At 51.0% G+C, this 12,926-nt stretch overlaps 1 protein-coding gene across 3 annotated transcripts in view; it reads left to right on the plus strand.

Annotated features, from left to right (window-relative positions):
* The first annotated feature begins 244 nt into the window (after nt 1–244).
* The window catches only part of NARF (nuclear prelamin A recognition factor), a 42,091-nt gene continuing 29,409 nt past the window's right edge, over nt 245–12,926 (plus strand). For all 3 annotated transcript variants that reach the window (XM_074389087.1, XM_074389086.1, XM_039476107.2), the window contains exons 1-5: nt 245–586; nt 1,746–1,826; nt 7,082–7,225; nt 9,097–9,229; nt 12,267–12,401. In XM_074389087.1, the coding sequence (XP_074245188.1) occupies nt 260–586; nt 1,746–1,826; nt 7,082–7,225; nt 9,097–9,229; nt 12,267–12,401 (820 nt within the window). In that variant the 5' untranslated portion in view covers nt 245–259. The remainder of the gene's footprint in view (nt 587–1,745; nt 1,827–7,081; nt 7,226–9,096; nt 9,230–12,266; nt 12,402–12,926) is intronic.

Below are 12,926 nucleotides of genomic sequence, written 5' to 3' on the forward strand. Positions count from 1 at the left end.
GTGCCCCCCCCACCCCGCCCCGCCCCGCCCCGCCCCGCCCCGCCAGGAGCGGCGAGTAAGGCGAGTGTTAGACGCAGAGCTGGCTGAGCGAGCCCAGGGGCCTGCGGGCCCCGCGATCGGCCTGGAACGGCACCAGCTTGGCCTGGGGACACTCCGCGCGTTCGCCCAATCCCTGGTGAACACAGCTTAGCCGCCGCCGCAGGACCCGCGGGACGCGGAAACCGGCGCAAGGACCCGGGCCCCGCGGCGCAGTACGTGGATGAGGCTGCGCTCCGCCCCGCGCACTCCGATTGGCTCTGGGGCCCGGCCCGCCCCTTCCAAGCCCTGTCATTGGCCTAGACGAACCCGTGGGGCTGCGGGCCGTGCTGCCCTTTGCGCGCTCCTATTGGTCCAGGGGTGCGGCCTGTCCTCTCCCGGTGCTCTGATTGGCCGAGCGCGGCCGTTGGGCGTGAGGACGCGCCGGGGGAGGACAACAAAGGGCCGCGGGCGGCTGGCGGCGGTGTCCGCGTCTCCCGGTGCTTCCCTCAGGCCCAGGCGCCTCCCGCCCGCCGCGCTCCAGATGAAGTGTGAGCACTGCACGCGCAAGGTGAGCGGCCGCGGCGGCTCGCGTCCGGCGCCTGTCCCGTGGGGCTCTCCCCGGCGCCCCGGCCTCGGCACCCCGGGCCGTCTCGGCGTGGAGGCGGCCGGCGCGGGCTCGGTCTTCCGGCCCACGCGGAAGCCGACGGAGGCCGCGCCTCGGGCCGCTCGGTGCAGTCCGGGTAGACGGCCGTCGCGGCGGGCACGATCGGAGCGTTCCGGGGGGTCCCGGGGCGGCTGCCCACCGGCGCCTCCCGCGCTTCCCCCCGGCCGCAGCCGCGCAGCGCACGCAGGGGGCCTTCGTGGCGGCGGCGACAGAAGCGGGCTCCGGGGGGTGCCGCGCTGGGCCCGCTCCGCTCCCCGGGACCGCCGCGTCCGGGCGGGTTCGCCGGCGGGGAAGGCTGCGGCGGGCCGCGGGTCTGTCCCCAGCACCGGCGCCGTGCGCCAGCGGAAAGGGTCCAAGGCCCTGTGCGGGGCCGAGGCGGGCGCGTGGCCTGCAGTCGGGAGTTCGAGACCGGCCCGGCCAGCGTGCTGAAGCCCCGTCTCTACCGAAAACACGAAAAGCCGCCGGGCGTGGGGATGCGCGCCTGGAGTCCCCGCTGCTCGGGAGGCGGAGGCGGGAGCGTCGCGTCCACCCGGGAGGCGGAGGCTGCGGCGAGTCGAGATGGCGCCACCGCACCCCAGCCTGGATGAGAGTGAGGCTCCGTCTCGAAATAAACAAGAATTAAAACTAAAATCAGCAAGGGTGGAAATACATGATGAGCTTCACTGGTCAGACGGTGCACATTTTCTTTAATTATTATTATTTTTTTTTTCGAGACTGTTTCCCTCTGTCTGTCGTCCAGGCTGGAGTGCAGTAGCGCGATCTTGGCTCACTGTAGCCTCCACCTCCCTGGGTCAAGCGATTCTCTTGCCTGAGCCTCAGGAGTAGCTGGGAATACAAGCACGTGCCACCACACGCGGGTAATTTTTTGTGTTTTTCATAGAGAGAGAGTTTCACCGTGTTAGCCAGGATGGTTTCCATCTCCTGACCTGGTGATCCGCCCGCCTAGGCCTCCGAAAGCATTGGGATTACAGGTGTGAGCCACCACACCTGGCCAGTGTGTGCGCTTTTTCTCAATGGAGACAAATTTAAAAGTTCATTAATAATATTTCTTTGCTTTTTTAAGGAATGTAGTAAGAAAACAAAAACTGATGACCAAGACAATCTGTCAGTTGATGCACCAAGTCCAGCCCAGGAAAATGGAGAGGCAAGTAGATTTTTCAGTTTTGTATCAGCCCAGGGTAAGTTCTTACTACTGTATTTCTCTCTGGGGACTCACAACACCCCGTACATCACTGCTTTAAAGAAGACTGAAGTATGGCTGGTGTGGTGGCTCACGCCTGTAATCCCAGCCCTTTCGGAGGCCCAGGCAGAGGGATCACTTGAGGTCAGGAGTTCGAGACCAGCCTGGCCAGCATGGTGAAACCCCATCTCTACTAAAAATATAAAAATTATCAGGGTGTGGTGGTGCATGCCTGTAATCCCAGTTACTCAGGAGGCTGAGGCAGGAGAATTGTTTGAACCTGGGAGGCGGAGGTGGCAGTGAGCTGAGATTGCACCACTATGCTTCAGCCTGGGGGACAGAGTGAGACTTTGTCTCAGAAAAAGAAAAAAAGATGGAAATAAAACTTTAAGGGGTTAGAAACTACATGAGCAAGACAGTCAGTTGGTGGCACAAGGGCTGTCTTCTCAGAGCACACTACACCAAAATACGATGCTTTAGGAACAAAGAAAATGTGGTGTAACATTGAATTTCTTCTTTTTTTACCCCCTTCTGAGACAGGGTCTCATTGTCACCTGGGCTGGAGTGCAGTGGCTCACCGTATGGCTCATTGCAGCCTCAACCTCCTAGGCTCATGTGATTCTCCTGCCTCAGCGTCCCTAGTAGTTGGAACTACAGGTATGCACCACCATGCCCAGCTAATTTATTTTTATTTTTTGGCAGAGATGGAGTTCCACTGTGTTGTCCAGGCTGGTCTTGAACTCCTGGGCTCAAGTGATCCTCTTGCCTTAGCCTGATGAAGTGCTGGAATTATAGGCATGAGCTGCTACAGCCAGTCCCAGCTGATTTTTTTTTTTTTTTTTGAGACGGAGTTTCGCTCTTGTTGCCCAGGCTGGAGTGCAATGGCGCGATCTCGGCTCACCGCAACCTCCGCCTCCTGGGTTCAGGCAATTCTCCTGCCTCAGCCTCCTGAGTAGCTGGGATTACAGGCACACACCACCATGCCCAGCTGATTTTTTGTATTTTTAGTAGAGACGGGGTTTCACCATGTCGACCAGGATGGTCTCGATCTCTTGACCTTGTGATCCACCCGCCTCGGCCTCCCAAAGTGCTGGGATTACAGGCTTGAGCCACCGCGCCCGGCCCCAGCTGATTTTTTTTAAATAAGAAACTGCATTTTATAAAATGGGTACTGAGATGGGTAATTTATAAAACAACTCAAATTTCATGATTCTCGAGTTAATTTTTCTAATGGTTTCCCTTTTTTTTTTTTTTTTTTTTTGAGACGGAGTCTCACTCTTGTTGCCCAGGTTGGAGTACAGTGGCATGATCTCACCTGACTACAACATTCGCCTCCCAGGTTAAAGCAATTGTCCTGCTTCAGTCTCCCAAGTAGCGGGGATTACAGGTGCGAACCACCATCCCTGGGTAATTTTTTGTATTAGCCTGATCAACACGGTGAAACCCCATCCCTACTAATTTTGTATTAATTAGTAGGGATGGGGTTTCACCGTGTTGGTCAGGCTAATTAATACAAAATTAGTAGAGATGGGGTTTCAAACTCCTGACCTCAGGTGATCCACCCGCTTCAGCCTCCTGAAGTGCTGGGATTACAAGTGTGAGCCACTGCACCCAGCCTCATTTCTATTTCAGTTTTCGTTTTTAAATTCTCCTTAGCTAGTAGTGATGGTTTCTGTTTATTTGATATGTACTCTGAGTCTGGCTCTCAAGAATGTGATTTTGCTGGGCACAGTGGCTCATGCCTATGATCCCAGCACTTTGGGAGGCCAAGGTGGGTGGATCACGAGGTCAGGAGATCGAGACCATCCTGATCAACATGGCGAAACCCCATCTCTACTGAAAATACAAAAATTAGCTGGGCGTGGTGGTGCAGCCTGTAGTCCCAGTTACTCAGGAGGCGGAGGTAGAAGAATTGCTTGAACCCAGGAGGCGGAGGTTGTGGTGAGCCGAGATCGCGCCATTGCACTCCAGCCTGGGTAACAAGAGTGAAACTCCGTCTCAAAAAAAAAAAAAGAAAGAATGTGATTTTATGGCCAGGCGCAGTGGTTCACGCCTGTAATCCCAGCACTTTGGGTGGCTGAGGCGGGAGAATCACCTGAGATCAGGAGTTTGAGACCAGCCTGACCAATATGAATAGACCCTGTCTCTATTAGAAATACAAAGTTAGGCCGGGCACAGTGGCTCACACCTGTAATCCCAGCACTTTCGGAGGCCAAGGCAGGTGGATCACAAGATCAGGAGCTTAAGACTAGCCTAGCCAAGATGGTAAAACCCTATCTCTACTAAAAATAAAAAAAATTAGCCAGGTGTGGTGGCGAGCGCCTGCAGTCCCAGCTACTTAAGAGGCCGAGGCAGAGAATTGCTTGAACCCGGGAGGCCGAGGTTGCAGTGAGCTGAGATTGCGCCACTCCAGCCTGGGCGACAGCAAGACTCTGTCTCAAGAAAAAAGAAAAGCCAGGCGTGGTGGTGCATGCCTATAATCCCAGCTACCCAGGAGGCTGAGGCAGGAGAATCGCTTGAATCCGGGAGGCGGAGGTTGTGGTGAGCCAAGATCACGCCTGGGCAACAAGAGTGAAATCCGTCTCAAAAAAAAAATGCTATTTTGCATACAGTCTCATTTCATGCCCAGAAGAAGCGTTACACAGAAGTCCTGTTATTATCCCTGTTTTACTGAGTGAAGGGTGTTGGGAGAGGCTAAGGTCACTCTACCCTTAAAAGGACTAGGAGCAGTTTATTAATGGAGAGTTGGCAATATGGCAGAAGCAAATTTTCTCCTTAAGTTTAGTAGTTTTGCTGTGTTTAATCTGTCAGGTATTCTTCCGGTTGCCCTGTGTGCTAGTGCTGTGCTGTGGGGACTGTGGGGCTTAGGGAACAGCAGGGCTTGAGACAAGCACCCAAAGAGCTGGCCACAGGCAGAAGAGAGAGAGGGTGCATTGGAGCCCTGGAGCCAGCTGGGGCCAGTGCGCCTGGGTGGCTGGACCCAGGGCCTCCCACACTTGCCCTCTGGTTGTGTCATCTTGGACAGATATCTAACCCCTTTGCGCCTCATTTCTTTATCAGACGCATGGGGAGTAGGGTTACTTCCCTCCCAGGACTGTGGTGAGGATGAGATAATGCATGTGCACAGCCTGCGTTGGCGCCCTGCCAGATCAGTGGTAGACACAATTACGATGAGAGTTGGGTTGGAGTTAATGGAGTGGACCCTGGAGGGTGATCAGAATTCAGGGTGGGAATGTAGAGAAGGGCACTGGCACTCCAGGCAAGAGGAGGGTGTGGGCAGACATGCTCTGGGAAGGAACAGTGGCTCCCCTTGGCCAGGTCAGTGACAGTGCAAAGCTGTGGAGACTGCGTGTGGGGATGACTCAGGTGTTTGTTTTAGAGCAGGTGATGGAGGCAACCGACTTAAGCTGGGTGGAGTAGGGGAAGAATTGCAGGAAGCCACTTGGTAGCAGCTTTGAGATCCTTGGTGAGGTGGTGGGCCTGGGCAAGTCTGCCAGAGGGGTAGAGACAGGAGGAAATAGTGCAGGGAAGGGAGTGCTAGTTGAGCTCCGCAGACAGTGGGCCTTCTATAGTGTGTGAGTCTAGTGTTTGGAGAGGAGAACACTGTTGGAAGTGCAGGTGGGCGGGCTGCCCTGGGCAGAGTGAGGCCAGCGGGCCTGATAAAAGGGAGCAGGCTTCTGCAGAATGCACCAGTATGGAAGGCAGGAGTAAGAAGAAAGAACGTGAGAAGTGAGGTGGGAATCAGACCTGGACCATGAAAACTTACTTACCTGGAAGGACTGGGGTATACGCAGCATGTCTGGTGGCAAGGCAGGGAGGAGGCACTGCTGGGTGGGGGGTCCAGTTTAGTCATGGGCACCTTGATGGGAATGGGCTGTGGAGGCAGAATTTGTGCAGCTACAGGCACCAGACGCTTGGAGTGGAGCAATTGCTTCGACCCACTTGGAGCTTGTTAGAAGCACAAACTGTTGAGCCTCATGCGGACCTCCTGAGTGTCCATCTGCATCAAACTGAGATCCCAGGGTGAGTGGGCCTCACAGGGCCATGGGGTCATGCGTAGGCAGGAGGCAGCAGTGACCTGAGCTGGCATTCGTAGCATGCTCTGAAGGAAGGGCTACATCCGCAGCTGTCTCCTGTCAAATCATATTTTAAAGAAGAGCAAATGCATGGACCACCTGAGGAGCTTCTGCCATTTATTGGCATTACTCCAGTAAGCTTCAGAGGATTCACATGTGCGTTCACCAGTTACGTGTTGAGCACTTTCTGTGTACAGTACGTCTTGGAGATGCTGGGGAGCAAGAAAACAAGACAGTGTTCGAAGAACTCTCACGGGCTTACATTGTGGCAAGGAGGGACAGGCAGCTGCTAGCGGTCAGCTACAGGAAAACAGATGGGTGGGGAGGGAAGAGATGGGTGAGGAGGTGGCGCCATCCTCTCTGCTGAAGGCCCCGAGGGTGGGCGTGGGCTCTCCTGGAGCGCTTCATGCTGAGGGATGGCGAGAGCAGCAGGGGCCAATGGGTTGGACGTGTGCAGCCCAAAGGGGCTGTGATGGGACCCAGGCAGACAGGGGCTTCTGGCCGTGCTCAGGTCCTCTGTATGAGGGGCAGCTCTCTGAGCAGAGGTGTGGTTTATGTTTTAGCAGATGTTGGGGGGCACAGGGGCCAGTCAGGAAGGAGAGGGTGGAGGGCGTCAAAGAGTGACTGCATCCAGGTGAGGGTGAGCATCTTGTTACATGTCCAAGTGCAAACCCAGAGCCAGCACTGAGTTGTATAAATTCCGAGCCTCAAGGGAGAGGCCAGGGCTGTGGGCAGCCTCAGGGAGCTGTTGGACGGTAAGCTAGAGGAGTGTTCAGAGGCTGGATCACAGGCACTGAATAGGAAGGGGTCTGGGAGGAGGGAAGGGCCAGTAGGGTCAGCTTTCAGAACACAGAAGTGTCATTTACTTCCTACCTCATGACAGTGCTAGGGTCGGGTTCCACCCTTGTCATCTGCATGGCTCCCTAGTGTCATCATGGGCTGGGCCCTGTGCTCCTCCACCACCTTGAGTTGCTCAGTGGCAGAGACCGTTCTGCTTCCAGCCCCTTGAGCGCCAGGCCTGGCCATTGGTATTGTCTCCAGTGTTTGCTGTGAATTCTGTATATAGATGTTTGCCCTCTCTAAAGAAGCACGTTCAAGAGCATTTGTTGAATAATCACACAAAAACATCTTCTTTTTTGATAGAAGGGAGAATTCCACAAGTTGGCTGATGCCAAGATATTTTTGAGTGACTGCCTGGCATGTGACAGCTGTGTGACTGCAGAGGAAGGGGTCCAACTTTCCCAGCAAAATGCCAAGGACTTCTTCCGCGTTCTGAACCTTAATAAGGTAAGGCATTCAGGGCATTTGCTGATGCTGGGGAGCCGACCTGGAGGAGGTCGAGTTGAGGCCTGGCTTCCTGCACAGAAGCCTCTGCAGGCACATGGGATGCACATCTCAGCCTTTTCCCTGTGTTGCTAATGTCTCTCTTTGACCTTCTTCCAAACCTCTCCATCAATTTCATGCTCCCTCCTTTTTTTTTTTTTTTTTTTTGAGATGGAGTTTTACTCTTGTTGCCCAGGCTGGAGTGTAATGGTGCAATCTCAGCTAACTGCAACCTCCGCCTCCTGGGTTCAAGTGATTCTCCTGCCTCAGACTCCTGAGTAGCTGGGATTACAGGCATGTGCCACCACGCCCAGGTAATTTTGTATTTTTGGTAGGGACGGGGTTTCTCCTTGTTGGTCAGGCTGGTCTTGAACTCCTGACCTCAGGTGATTCAGCCACCTCGGCCTCCCAAATATTGGGATTATAGGCTTGATCCACTGCACCCAGCCTTCATGCTCCCTTAACGATGCTCAGGCAGTGGCGGGGCACTGGCACCACCCCTCAGGCTCCTGTGGCTTAAGCGGGGCCTCTGCCTGGTGAGGTCAGGTAACAGTAGTGATAGAGATCATGCAGGCAGCACAGAGCTGGAGTTCATGCTGTTCTGCCTCTGCAGCATGTTTTCGGAGATGGGAGTTATGTTCTAATAGACCTATCAGCTTGAAACAAGTCAGAGACACTCCAAGGAAGTATAAATTCCCAAAGCTCCTTTCTAGCGCGTCCCAGGAGACCTCCTATACAGAGCTAGAGGTGCCTCTTGTCATTCCGTGAGACAGGTTGTATTAGTCCATTCTCGCACTGCTATAAAGAAGTACCTGGCACTGGGTAATTTATATAAAGCAGAGAGATTTAATTGACTCCCAGTTCCACAGGCTCTACAGGAAACCTCCACCTTACAGGTTCAAGTGATTGTTTTGCCTCAGCTTTTCTAGTTGGAATTACAGGCACGTGCCAGCACACCGGGCTGATTTTTATATTTTTAGTAGAGATGGGGTTTCACCATGTTGGCCAGGCTCGTCTCTAGTTCCTGACCTCAAATGATCTACCCACCTTGGCCTCCCAAAGTTCTGGGATTACAGGCATGAGCCACCTCGTCTAGCCTAACATTGTTCTTAAAATTGACAAAGTCTTGGCCAGGAGCAGTGGCTCGTGCCTGGAATCCCAGAGGCCGAGGTGGGCAGATCACGAGGTCAGGAGATTGAGACCATCCTGGGAAACAGGATGAAACCCCATCTCTACTCAAAATACAAAAAATTACCTGGGCATGGTGGCATGTGCCTGTAATCCTGGCTACTTGGGAGGCTGAGGCAAGAAAAACACCTGAACTGGGGAGGTGGAGGTTGTAGTGAGTACCACCACACTCCAGCCTGGGTGATGGAACAAGACTCTGTCTCAAAAAAAAAAAAAATTGACAAAGCCTCTTAGATCTGTAGTTATCTCTTTTAAGACAGAGTATCACTCTGTCACCCTGGCTGGAGCGTAGTAACTATTCCTAAGTGTGATTATAGTGCTCTGCAGTCTCGAACTCCTGGCCTCAAGCAATCCTCCTGCCTCAGCCTCCTGCGTTGCTGGAACTGTAGGCATGTACCACCATATCCAGCTCATGTTTCATTTTCTAAATCCTGACTTTAAAAAAATTATTTGCCAAAAGCCCAAACCTCACCATAATCCTGATTTTTTTTCTCCTTTTTCCTTCATATGTTTACCAATGTTTGTCTAGTTTATTAGTCTTTGCATAGACCATCTATTACATTGTTTGTTGTGAATTTCTCATTAAGATGTGTAACTTTTACCCCTTGCATAATCAGCAGATACCTGACATTCTCTATTTCTTTTAGAAATGTGATACCTCAAAGCACAAAGTGCTGGTAGTGTCTGTGTGTCCTCAGTCTTTGCCTTATTTTGCTGCTAAATTCAACCTCAGTGTAACTGAGGCATCCAGAAGACTCTGTGGTTCCCTCAAAAGTCTTGGTGAGTCATCTTTTCATAAATTGGGAGTAACTTAATAAGTGCCATTTTTAATCTCTAAAGTTCAGTTTTCAAGGGCACAGGGTAAATAAGCAGCTTCCACAAGAGTCTCTTGGAAGGTAAAAAGACCTTGTCTTGTGTGTCAAACCCAGCCTCTGATCGATGGTAGGTGAGTGTCACTTTTCTCCTTTGCTGTGCAGACGGGCGTTTCGTTACACAGTGGGAGCTGACCCCTGTGGGAGCCAAAAGTGACCACTTTTTGACAGCACAAACAGGGACACTGGGAGATCCCACACTGTGCCAGCAACCTCCAAGTCACCCCTTACCCCGAGAGGGGGTGTATTTGATAAACAATCACTTCTGAAATGATTAATCTCTGGTTTCCCAAGAAGCTCTCTGAAGGGCAGAGCAGAAAGGGAATGGGCTTGTGTTCTTTCCTTGAGGAATGAAAGGTAGAAATTTAAGAATACCATCAAAGAACTCAAAACACTGGAATAATACTGCCTGAAATGTTGACGGATCATGCTTCTGTGTCTTCTGCTTTGGTCAAACTGGAATTTGTTCCCTCCGTTTGCTCTTTAGTGGGGCTCTTGTAGCCTTGAGCATCCTCACAGCAGGATGGTCATTGTGCAAGTTCAGAAAAGGAAAACTTGAGTTGCCAAATAAGAGTTTTTATTATTCTAAAGCTGCTTTTAAAAATTGTAAATACTGGTCAGGTGTGGTGGCTTATGCCTGTAATCCCGGCACTTTGGAAGGCCAAGGGCAGAAGATTGCTTGAAGCCAGGAGCTGGGGACCAGCCTGGACAACATAGCTCAATCTCATCTCTGCTAAATGAGTACATAGATGTAAATATATTGGAGATTACTGCAAAAATAAAATGGTATTTGATATAAGGATCATCAGGACAAGCCTGAAGTCCGAGTAGCAGCCTGGGGTTCCCGATATTCCCTATGCCCTAGGTGCCTGGGCTCTCTCAGGGCCTGGTCATCTAGCACATGATGGGCTGCAGCTGAAACCCAGCCACAGCGACGACGGGTACACACGAGTTAGGTCGCTCCATGCTTGTAATCATAAAGCCCAGGTCAGGCTAGCTTTACTGAAGATCAGAGTTGTCACTTGCTATATTTTCTCATGGCAAAAGCCCTTATTTGAGGATAGATTGTTAAAATTATGAAACAGAATATTATATGCCAATAAAATGTGTCCATAGTAAAGTTGATTTCTTAAGGTAATATTTTAAAATTTATAATTTTTTTTTCTATTTTTTTATTTTGAGTTAGAGTCCTACTCTGTTGCCCAGGCTGGAATGCAGTGACATGATCTCAGCTCACTCCAATCTCTGCTTCCCAGGTTCAAGAGATTCTCCTGCTTCAGCCTCCCGAGTAGCTGGGATTATAGGTGGGTGCCACCACGCCCAGCTAATTTTTGTATTTTTAGTAGAGATGGGGTTTTACCATGTTGGCCTGGCTGGTCTCAAACTCTTGACCTCAAGTGATCTGCCTACCTCAACCTTCCAAAGTGTTGGGATTACAGGAGTGAGCCACCATGCCTGGCCTCTAAAGTTATAATATTTCTTGTAACTAGTTGCTTTTTCTCTCAGCTTTGTTACCTGGGGAGGGGGAGAAACAAATAAAATTAAAATTGAAAAATCAGGCCAGAAATGGTGGCTCACACCTGTAATCCCAGCACCTTGGGAAGCTGAGGTGGGCGGATCACCTGAGGTGAGGCGTTTTCAGACCAGCCTGGCCCAATGTGGCAAAACCCCATCTCTACTAAAAATACAGAAATTAGCTGGGTGTGGTGGCAGGCATCTGTAATCCCAGCTACTCAGGAGGCTGAGGAAGGCAGAATCACTTGATCCTGGGAGGCAGAGGTTGCAGTGAGCCGAGATCACGCCATTGCACTCCAGCTTGGACAACAAGAGCGAAACTCTCTCTCAAAAAAAATTAAAAAAAAATCAGTATAGGCCAATTGCAGTGGCTCATGCATGTAATCCCAGCACTTTGGGAGGCTGAGGTGGGCAGATCATCTGAGGTCAGGAGTTCCAGACCAGCCTGGCCAACATGGTGAAACCTCGTCTCTACTAAGTAAAGTACAAAAATTAGTTGGGGGTGGTGGTACACATCTGCAGTCCCAGCTGCTCAAGGCTGAGACACAAGAATTGCTCAAACCTGGGAAGCAGAGGCTGCAGTGAGCCGAGATTACGTCACTGCACTCCAGCCTGGGTGACAGAGCAAGACTCTGTCTCAAAAAAAAAATTAAAATTAAAACCATTATAAAGCTATGGTCAACCATTTTACTGTACTTTTACTGTACATTCTACTTTTAAACATACCAAGAACTATCACAGACTGAAATTTAATTTGCCTGTGAATTAGAAGGGAATGTTGTGGGTACATTATAATCCACTAATTTATATATGGAGCACCATGAGGTGTTTTAAAATATAGATGTAGAAAGAGAAGAAACACAAGAGAGAACATACATATTTAATTGTGAAAAATGATGCACCCTCATTCTTTGCAAAATAAAAAGTAAGGCACACAGTCTTGAACTTATGCCATTTGAAATAGAAAAGAACCAAGACTGATTTTATTATCTTGGGAGAGATGCCTATAGAATCTGTGCTTTAAGTTGTCTGTTAAACATGAGAAAGCGAGAATGAGGAAGTATTAGGTGGATGCAGTGGCTCACACCTAAATTCCCGCACTCCGGGAGGTGAAGGTGGGTGGGATCACTTGAGGCCCGGAGTTGAAGATCAGCCTGGCCAACGTGGTGAAACCCCATCTCTACTAAAAAAATAAAAAAATTGGCCGGGCATGATGGCAGGCACCTGTAATCCCGATGACTAGGGAGGCTGAGGTATAGGATTACTTGAACCAGGGAGGCAGAGGCTGCAGTGAGCTGGGATTGTGGCACTCCACTGCAGCCTGGGTGACAGAGCAAGACTGTCTCAAAAAAGAACAACAAAAACGAGGAAGGCTAACAGTAGATCTGATAGTGCGTGATTTCAGCTGCATATCTTCCTCTCTCCTGCAGGGGTGCACTTTGTATTTGATACGACAATAGCCGCAGATTTTAGTATCCTGGAGAGTCAAAAAGAATTCGTGCGTCGCTATCGCCAGCACAGTGAGGAGGAGCGCACCCTGCCCATGCTGACCTCTGCCTGTCCTGGTGAGCCCCTGGATCCCATTCTGTTGGCCTGAGGTGCTGTTTCACAAGAGTCTGCAGTCACTGGCTGAGGTTGGAAACAGACACACCCATCCCACCCAGCCTTGTAGACCAGGAGGGAAGAGCTTGGCCTGATTCCTAGAGGGTATTTGATGTTTTGGGACAGCAAATTCATTTATTTTTTCATCAGAGGTGCCACACTGGAAAGGCCAGTTAATTAATTTTTTTTTCGAGACAGAGTTTTGCTTTTGTTGCCCAGGCTGGAGTGCAGTGGCGCAATCTCGGCTCACTGCAACCTCTGCCTCCTGGATTCAAGCAGTTATCCTGCCTCAGCCTCCCAAGTAGCTGGGATTACAGGCAGGCACTACCACGCCCAGCTAATTTTTGTAGTTTTAGTAGAGATGAGGTTTCACCATGTTGGCCAAGATGGTCTTGATCTCTTGACCTCGTGATCTGCCCACCTTGGCCTCACAAAGTGCTGGAATTACAGGGTGAGCCATTGTGCCCAGCCTATTTATTTATGTTTAA

This window comes from Saimiri boliviensis, chromosome 17, assembly GCF_048565385.1.
Source record: "Saimiri boliviensis isolate mSaiBol1 chromosome 17, mSaiBol1.pri, whole genome shotgun sequence".
NCBI classification, from domain to species: domain Eukaryota; kingdom Metazoa; phylum Chordata; class Mammalia; order Primates; family Cebidae; genus Saimiri; species Saimiri boliviensis.